The 9,718-nt window shown below is 37.4% G+C and overlaps 4 protein-coding genes across 4 annotated transcripts; 3 read left to right on the forward strand and 1 right to left on the reverse strand.

The window, feature by feature from the left end:
* On the forward strand, positions 2-1,715 carry LOC109821894 (the record flags this gene model as incomplete). The annotated part of the gene is made up of 1 exon (XM_020388050.1): positions 2-1,715. A coding segment is annotated over one exon (1,470 nt), but the record flags the coding sequence as incomplete, so codon positions are not given.
* Positions 2,695-4,783, forward strand: LOC109822400 (putative pentatricopeptide repeat-containing protein At3g08820). The gene has a single exon (XM_020388598.1). The coding sequence runs from the start codon at positions 2,813-2,815 to the stop codon at positions 4,775-4,777; it is 1,965 nt and encodes a 654-aa protein (XP_020244187.1). The 5' UTR covers positions 2,695-2,812; the 3' UTR covers positions 4,778-4,783.
* LOC109822401 (heavy metal-associated isoprenylated plant protein 33-like) lies at positions 4,648-6,934 on the forward strand. The gene is made up of 4 exons (XM_020388599.1): positions 4,648-4,784; positions 5,497-5,619; positions 5,870-5,945; positions 6,561-6,934. The coding sequence occupies exons 1-4, from the start codon at positions 4,764-4,766 to the stop codon at positions 6,707-6,709; spliced, it is 369 nt and encodes a 122-aa protein (XP_020244188.1). The 5' UTR covers positions 4,648-4,763; the 3' UTR covers positions 6,710-6,934.
* On the reverse strand, positions 7,351-9,669 carry LOC109821895 (CASP-like protein 4B1). Its single transcript, XM_020388051.1, has 3 exons — positions 9,394-9,669; positions 8,481-8,651; positions 7,351-7,608 (listed from the first exon to the last, which is right to left on the reverse strand). Exons 1-3 carry the CDS (start codon positions 9,667-9,669, stop codon positions 7,417-7,419), a joined length of 639 nt encoding a protein of 212 aa, XP_020243640.1. The 3' UTR covers positions 7,351-7,416.

The following is a 9,718-nucleotide window of genomic DNA, read 5'->3' on the forward strand; positions in this document are numbered from 1 at the left end:
TATATTTAAGCAATTTGATCCTTCTCCTTCTGCCAAATTCCGACGTATTGCTGAGCAAATGGACGAGGTCTCACGATCGGTTCCTTCTGCTGAACAACTCTCCGCAGGACACTTTCAAGTACCCTTTGTGAAGAAAATCAACTGGGCTTCTCTAAGGGAAATGTGCAAGCAATGGATAAGAAATCCAATGAACATGGCTCTATTTGTGTGGATTCTTTGTGTAACAATCTCTGGTGCTATTCTGTTCCTTGTCATGACCGGGATGTTAAATGGTGTGATACCGAAATCACAAAGGGACACTTGGTTTGAAGTTAACAACCAAATCCTAAATGCCCTTTTCACTCTCATGTGCCTTTATCAACATCCAAAGAGAATCTACTATCTTGTTCTTTTATGCCGTTGGAGAACAAATGATGTCTTAAGGCTTAGAAAAGTATTTTGCAAAAATGGCACATATAAACCCAATGAATGGGTTCACATGATGGTTGTAGTTCTCCTTCTCAATCTAAATTGCCTTGCACAATATGCACTATGTGGTCTAAATTTGGGATATTCGAGGTCCAGAAGGCCTGCTATTGGAGTTGGTCTTTGTATCTCTGTTGCAATTGGTGCACCGGCTATTGCTAGCGTGTACAATATCCTAAGCCCCCTTGGAAAAGAATACGAAAACGAAATAGATCAAGAGGCACAGGTTCAAGTTACACCAACGAAACTCCGACTGAAATCACTTGAAAAGAAGTATTCTTTCATTGTAAGAGATGATCAAAGGGTTGAAGAGACTAGACCACAATGGATTGGGGGATTATTTGATTTATGGGATGATATTTCTACAGCCTATCTTTCTTTCTTTTGCAGTTGCTGTGTATTTGGATGGAACATGCACAGACTAGGGTTTGGTAATATGTATGTGCACATTGTGACATTTATCCTATTTTGTTCGGCCCCTTTCTTTATTTTCAACTTGGCAGCAGTTAATATTGACAACGAGGGCGTTAGAGAGGCATTAGGGATCGCAGGTATTTTCCTTTGTGTTTTTGGTTTGTTGTATGGTGGGTTTTGGAGGATTCAGATGAGAAAGAGGTTTAATTTACCGGGAAATACCTTTTGTTGTGGAAACCCCTCGGTTACTGATTGCTTTCAGTGGTTATGTTGTTGCTCTTGTTCTCTTGCTCAAGAGGTGAGAACTGGGGACTATTATGAAATTGTGGAGGATAAGTTGTATGCGAAAGGTATGGGTGATGATAATCAACTTGTACTGTCCCCTTTGCCTCATGAGGATGGCTTGGCTTTGTTTACCTCGAGCCCCAGTTCTCCTTATATTGTCAAATCTAGTTCGTCGACTCCTAAAAGATCTCCAGGTGGGCATTCTCCACAAGCGAATTTGCCTACTGTTAAGGAGGAGTCATCGGTGAAAAGTGAAGGCAGCACAATGAAACCTCCTGTTCCTGTTATAATACAAAGAGAAGATTAGTTCGGGTGTAATATAGCCAAACTTGCTACTTTTCCTTTTATCTTTATGTGGATTTTGTAGTTATGTTTGTTACAGTGAGTATAATTTTTTTTAAATGGCTGAATGTAGTTGTGATGAGAATGTTATTTGTAATCTTCATTACATCATTGCATATGATTTGAGCCTTACCTTCATTGTGATGCTGGGATATTTTTAGTTGGACTTTTATCTCAAGTCTTGATAAGAATATTATCTGTAATCTTCATTACAGCATTTCATATGATTTGAGTCCTTGTATATATCCAGATGAACATTCATTGTGATGCATATTTTTAGTTGAACTTTTGACTCAAGTTTTGATGAGCATTGCGTATTTTCAGTTGAACTTTTCATTCATTTACTCGTTGTAAAAGGATCTATGCTTCTATGCTATTATGTACAGGTTTGCTTCTCTGGTATGAACTTTTATAAACATCTGCTCAACTGTCTTTGTTGGTTAATCAGAATCTAGACCTTCCTAATCTCTGGAACCATTCAAGTTGTGAATATCAGAATTTAACCCATCTAGTTTATATTAGGGGCTTTTTTTTTCCTCAATTTTAGTACCCCATTTTCACATTTTGAAATTAACTCCCCAAATCTTTAGGTTTTGAATTAAGTACCCCGAATCCTTAAAGTGTTTTGAAATTGGTACCCCAAATCTTCATATTTGATATTAGTTTCCAAATCTTTTGAGTGTTTTGATATTAGACCCTCAAATTAGGGGCTTATTTCAAAACCTTTAACAGATTTGGGGACTAATTTCAAAGTGAACCAATTCATAATACTTAAATCTGGGGTCCTACAATCGAAAAATCCCTTTATAACATTTAAACTCTGTTTTTTTTTAAGGTGGGGTGGGGTGGGGGGTTGGTTATTTTTTCGAGCTTATAAGCTATGCTAAAAGTGATTTTTGGCTTTTATGATCAAAATGCTACAAAAATTATTTTGGTAGAATTAATTTTTTTTGGTCGATCCTACGGTAGCTTATAAGTTTGTTTTTTAAAAGCTAAGACATACCATCTTTTTAAAAATGAGGCTTATAAGTCAACTTATTTGTTGTGATGTGAAAAAGCTAACTTAAAAATTAGTTTGACGAAAAAAATAATTTTCAATTTCAACTATTGCACTAAGTCTTTCATTTCAATTCAGAAAGTTCTCTTGACTTATATAAAGTTTAGAAGTGTTTCATGCAAAACATCCAAAAGTTTACGGGGATTTCTCAAATTTATACATTTGTGTATCAAATCTCCCTCCATTTCTCTAGTTTGCAGTTTTCATATTAATCAAGCTTCAACCTCTCCTCCCCATGAATCCTCTCCAATGTCAACATCCACCACCAAAATCCTCACCCACCTCCAAACCCACCTCCACAACCCCTCCCTCTCCCTCCCCCACCTCTCCCAACTCCAATCCCATCTCCTCCGCCTCAACCTCCTCCACCACCCCCACCACCTCACTCTCTGCAACAACGCTCTCCGCTCCCTCATCTCCCTCAGCCAACTCCACCCATTGCTCCAACTCTACTCCCAAATGCACAGCCTCAACCTCTCCCCAAACAACTTCACCTTCCCTTTCGTCCTCAAGGCCTGCGCACGTCTTCGTGATGTAAAACTTGGTACTTTGATTCATACCCATGTTTTGAAATCTGGGTTTGAGTTGAATATCTTCGTGAAGACCAGCTTGGTGTGTTTTTATGCGAAATGTGAGGTTTTGGGTGATGCCCGGAAACTGTTTGATGAAATGTGTGAGAGGAATGTTGTTGTTTGGACTGGGATGATTAGTGGGTATTTGGAGACTGGGAGATATCAAGAGGGAGTTAGTCTGTTTAGGAGGATGTTGGAAGCGGGAATGATGCCCGATAGTTTTACGATTGTTAGGGTTCTAACTGCGTGTTCGCAGAACGGGGATTTGAGGACGGGAGAGTGGATTCGTGGGTTTGTGATGGAGAAGGGGATGGACAATAATATGTTTGTTGAAACGGCGTTGGTGGACTTGTATGTGAAGTGTGGGTGTATGGATGGAGCGAGAGGGGTTTTTGACGGAATGAAGGAAAAGGATGTCGTCACTTGGAGTGCGATGATTGGTGGATATGCATTTAATGGGCTTCCTCAAGAGGCATTGGAGCTTTTCTTTCAGATGGAGAGGGAAAATTTGATGCCTGATTGTTTTACTATGGTTGGAGTTTTATCCGCTTGTGCTAGATTAGGCGCTTTAGAGTTGGGCGACAGAGTAAGTAGATTGATGGATATGGGGGAATTTCTATCAAACCCAGTGTTGGGAACTGCCTTGATTGATATGTATTCGAAATGTGGAAGCGCTGAGAGAGCTTGGGCTGTCTTTAAAGGGATGAAGGAGAGTGATGTCATTGTTTGGAATGCGATGATTAATGGGCTCGTGATGACTGGATATCATAAGGTTTCTTTTGGGCTTTTTGCTCAGATGGAGAAGTTGGGAGTCAAACCCGAGGGAAATACTTTTGTTGGCCTCCTTTGTGGATGTACTCATGCTGGCTTAGTTGAAGATGGGAGAAGATATTTTAAGAGCATGTGTCGTATCTATGGCTTAAATCCTCGAATTGAGCACTATGGTTGCATGATTGATCTTCTGGCTCGAGCTGGATTATTGGAGGAGGCTCATCAGTTGATCAAAGAGATGCCAATGGAAGCTAATGCTGTAGTCTGGGGATCTCTGCTGGGGGGTTGCAAATTGCATCGAGATGTTCATTTAGCTGAGCATGTCTTGGAGAGACTTATCGAGTTGGAGCCCTGGAACTCTGGGAATTATGTTCAGTTGTCAAATATTTATGCTGGAAATGGGAAGTGGGACGAATCTGCAAGAATCAGACTAGTCATGAAGGAGAAAGGGATTGAGAAGACACCTGGCTCTAGTTGGATTGAACTCAAGGGTGTTGTTCATGAGTTCCGCGTGGGGGATAAATCACATCCTTTGAGTGAACGAATTTATTCGAAGCTTGATGAATTAGGAAAAGAATTGAAGGCAATGGGTCACATGCCAACGACAAGGGAGGTTTTATTTGACATAGAAGAGGAAGAGAAGGAACACTCTCTCGGGCACCACAGTGAGAAATTGGCAATCACATTTGGTCTCATTAGTACAGACTCAAATGAAACAATTCGGGTGGTGAAGAACCTTAGGGTTTGTAATGATTGCCATGCAGCAATAAAGCTCATTTCTCTTTTTACCCATCGGGAGATAATTGTCAGGGATAACAATCGGTTCCATTGTTTCAGAGAGGGCTCATGTTCGTGTAATGATTATTGGTGAATTAACTGTAAGTTATAGGAAATAACATTCATAAAATTTACTGATTTTCTTTTTTAATGATTGATGATTGTCAATTTGATGAACTCATTGGCTATCATGCTGTAATTATGATCATTTCCATCAATATTCTGTTGTTTATATAAGGGTTATTGTCATATTAGGCCCTCCTAATGTTTGTCATTTCTATGCTAGAGCCTTAGATCTTCATATTTCTAGTTTAGACCCCCACATCTTCATATTTGTTAGAAATGAGGGTCTTAATCAAGACAACTGGATAGATTTTTGGGGTGTAAATTAAAATACAGGGTTTGTTATTTGAAACAAATTCATGGGTTTGGGCGTCTGATTTTGTAATATGAAGCTTTAGGGTCTAATATGGCAAAACATTCTTTATCTAAAATAGAATCAGTGTTGCATGTAAAGAAGAAAATGGAAGTCACTTTCGGTGATGAAATTTTGAACGGTTGCAAAGCTGTGACATAAAAGCATGGCATAAAGAGAACCCCTTTATGGGAGAACTAAACACCATGGTTTTGCCTTTACAGTTATATTGATAAGCACCTCAAATGTTCTCCACCAACTCTGTCTTTATCTAGGCATAAATGCCTCAGTTTACTTAGATACGCCAATAAAAAACTTCAGAAATCTATATATGTCTCTAAATAAAAGATTTTAAAAAAATAGTGGCCTTCAATGTGAACCTGCTGACTTTTGTGCAGCTGAAAGGTGAAGAAAGCATTCTCTCTCTCTTCTATATATATGTGGAAGCCACAAAGAGGTCAGAGTTTATATACCACTTCTTATTCCAGCGTTTGCTTCTTTACATTAGACCTTCAATGGCTGTAAGTATCTCTTCTTCCTTCGTTCATTCTCCTATTAAGCACATGTAGCAGATTTCACAGTATAAAGCCTAGTGTTTTGAATTTCCGCTTGTTACGGATTTCTAGTTTGATTGCATTCTACTTGAAAAAGGATGATAGAATTATTAGAACTACGTAGAAGATCCCTTTTTCTGTAGTACACTTTCAGCACAGTGTAGACATAAAAATTTTGTAACCTTCTTCATATTCGATTCTCTTGTTTTCATTGCAGTTGGTAGAATTAAAGGTTGGCGTGCACTGCGATAAGTGCCTGAAGGCAATCAAGAAGGCCATCAAGAAGATTGAGGGTACATCTCTCATATACACTTAAATAGATTGTGCATTAAATATGTAGTAGAAAATTTTATACGCTTGATGAGGTCTCGGATTTATTTGCTATTTAATTGGAATATTTGCTTATGTTTACAGTATGCACCTTGCTGTAGTCTCCGCTGTTGAAGGATCTACTTCTGCAACAATTTTAAATCCCATACTACAGTGCATCAATCTAAAACACTATAAGTTCTCATATAAAGCCAAAATAGCCTTAATAAAATATAATTGGCCATGCACACAATTCCGAGGAAGATTAGGTGTTGCTTAGTTAGTTTAAAATAGGTGGAAATAAATTTTCATTTATTCAGAACAGTATCTGGACTGTATATTCCATCTTTTTTAGGACCCTCATAATTCATTAGAAGAGAAATACAAGGGGCTACAATTCAGATACAAGGAGATGGAGCTTTCCCGAAATGAAAGAGAAAGAAAATGAGTATAAATTTAGACTAAGACAATAAAATATCTGCTAGGGAGAGAAAAAGCTGGGTTTAACATTACACTATGCATTATCAAGTGCTTCAGCTACATTTAATTTGATCTTTGATTCACATTCTTAATAGACCTTATTATTTTTTTCAATGCAGATATTGAGACATATCGGGTTGATACAGAGATTAGCAAGGTCACAGTAACAGGCAATGTTACAACCGAAGAGGTTGTTAAAGTCCTGCAGAAAATTGGAAAGACTGCAACCCCTTGGGAGGAATGTCAAGTTTCTGCAAGGGATGCATGAGAGAGAGTTTTTTTTAATTGACATGACGAGATGATAACAGAGGTGATTTTTTTTAATTAAAGTTTTCATGCTTGAGGATCCATTCTTGTTGGTTAATTGGTAAAAGGTTAGAAAGAGAGATGTTGAAAGTAGTACATTGTTTAAGAAATGACACTCTATACATATGTATTGCATTATGTATCATTTTATATATTGATAATGAAAAGTACTATTGTATGTTTCAAATTGTTTATATTTGAAAAGGGATTTTTAAAAAAATGATGTAGGGCTCGAGGTAATGAGAAGAACGTACATGATTAAGAAACTTAGAATAACAAGGTTTTTGACAGAGCTTTCATTCTTCATTGTTTAAATTCATTGTTGCATGAAGATACATGATCAAGAAATGCACCCTGCTTCCCAAATTCGGGGATACGACTCGAATTACGTTCATCAAATACCAACTCACGGGAATTCTAAAGAAATCAGGTATGAACAATAATTCTCATAAATGATAAATCTCTAAAGGTTAATAATTTTCTTTAACAACATCCATTGAGTCCAAATGTCCAATAGCAGGATTACAGATTTATTATGATGTCAATTAACTCTCAAATTACATGATGAACTTCATTCCTCGAATTATTACATGACAGCGGCGAACAAATAATGAAATCGGATTTTATGAAACAAAAACTATTGATACAATGAACACAATTGTATAGTAGTTATATATAGGTTTGAGTGGAGAGTTTATATCCTGATATTAGAGCAGACAATGCAATGGATAAAAATGCAAAGAAAGCCATGCTAATGGAAGCTGATGCTGAGTCTGTGAAGGGGGTATCTATAATATCCCTCTTGCTATCTGTAATTGGTATTGCTGCTGATAATGCTGATATCAGTAGGTATGCAGTGACCTAAAACATTGAAGAAAATGTTAAAATATAGTATAGCGATATCATAACTAGCTTTTTTCCCCCTTACAGTTTATATTTCTTTTGCAATTTAGTCATTTGATTGCACTTTATTTTCACTTGAAATGTCAGACTTAGTTGACGGAACCTTTTAGGGTTGATTGACATTTAGGGGTTTTTGTATGACTTACCCAAAAAATCATATTATTTCTTAGCCCATATTGAATTTCCGATGCAAACAGCAAATAATGCATTATATTTGACGGAAACTAGGCTTCTTCAAACCATCAGACTAATTAAACCACATCATACTTCAAATAACAGGTTTACTGAAAATTTAATGAACAAATATAGTTTGGGCTAATTGCATATTGGCCCCTTAAATCGTCTTTAATTGCCCAATAATCCCTCAAATCTCATCATTTGCTTATTAGCCCCTTAAATCTCCGGTATTCTTGCCAATCCGTTCCTCGTGTTAGGTTGTGTTATTAATGACCGTTAAATGTGACGGAATTAGGTAAAATATCCATTATACCCCCACCTATACCAACTTAAACGCACCTTCTTTCTTCACCAGTGTTCCCATGCTCCCCCCAAACCCAAAATCAAGGTAATTCCCATCGCTAGCTTCCCTCTAAACCCAAAACTTGCGAGAACAATGTGTACCCCAGGGACAATAATGTAACTTGAGTTGTTAGGTTAAGCATTAACTCAACTAGAGTTAGAGAAGTTAAACATATTTTCTAACAGAAGGACCATATTGCAAGAAAACTGAAGATTTAAGGGACTAACAAACAAATAATGAGATTTGAGGGACAATTTGGCAATTACAAATGATTTAAGGGACTAATAGGCAATTAACCCATATAGTTTACCTGATCACCGACAAAGTCCAGTATGCCCATAGCTCGGTTTGGTATCAGGTAGTTATCTGTACTCAACCTGTACACTTGATACGCAACCTGAACCATAGTATACACAAACGCCAATATAGCTATGGCCAAGCAATACCTACAACAAATGATCACCAATTCTAAGTCAGTTCCCTATAAAATTCAATCCAAGAAAATCCATTGTAATAATCACTGAATATAGTTTTTTTTCCCCTTGTGATATCTATTTGTGTATATAAACAAGGGATTAGCCTGTTTTAATTTTTACCAATCAGCCGATAGAACTTCTTGTGAATTTGTTAGCATGATATCAAAACCAAAGTCTTAATCACTAGAAAATTCCTCCACTTGCCCTTTCTGAACTCCAAATCTCCGGTCCAGGAGATGTTAACATAGTTTTCTTCTATAGTTAGTCTACAATATGTGTGTACATATATAGGACATATCGTCATGTTTAATTTTGTCAAGGATTAATTACATACGTGTGCTCTGAGCTATGATGTAATTATAGAGGTGACCCTAGATTCTGTGTATCTGCATGGATGACTTGAGATTACTGATTTTAATGGCATGAACGACCTTGAAGTCGGTTTTTTTTTTTTTTTTTTTTTTTTTTTTTTTTTTTTTTTTTTGTTATCAGGGTTGTGCATGTAGAGACGATCAATAATCTCAGAGTCGCCCTTTGTTGGTTTTTTTTTTTTTTTTTTTTTTTTTGTTATCAGGGTTGTGCATGTAGAGACGATCAATAATCTCAGAGTCGCCCGTATAGATTATGCAATATATAGTTCATGGTCACCCATGTAAGTAACTACATGATGCTTTCTTTAGGCTACGTGAATATCACTGATCCTTTTATCCATTAACGAATGAAAAATCTTTTCCCAATTCTTGACACTAACGCTAACAAGAAATAAATTAAACATAACTGGTACTCCTGATACTGGTCAAAATTCTGCCCGTCTCCTTGATTGTTGGCTGCCATGACAACGAAGGAGACGAGAGAAAAGAGCCAGCAAAGCCCTCTGAGTGAAAGCGTGCACTTCTCCAAGAGATTCTCCCTCTTCCATCGTCTCAGCACGGATCCTTCTGCGGTGTTCGGCGGGTTGTTCTCGGTGTCGGGTGCTTGTGTCACCGGTCGAGCATCGGTTGGAGGAGGATTTGAGGACTCCATTGCTTGTGAGAAAATTGAGGAGGAAGAAGATTTAGGGAGATGTGAGATA

The sequence above is a fragment of the Asparagus officinalis genome, chromosome 8 (genome assembly GCF_001876935.1).
Source record: "Asparagus officinalis chromosome 8, Aspof.V1, whole genome shotgun sequence".
Taxonomy (NCBI): Eukaryota; Viridiplantae; Streptophyta; class Magnoliopsida; order Asparagales; family Asparagaceae; genus Asparagus; species Asparagus officinalis.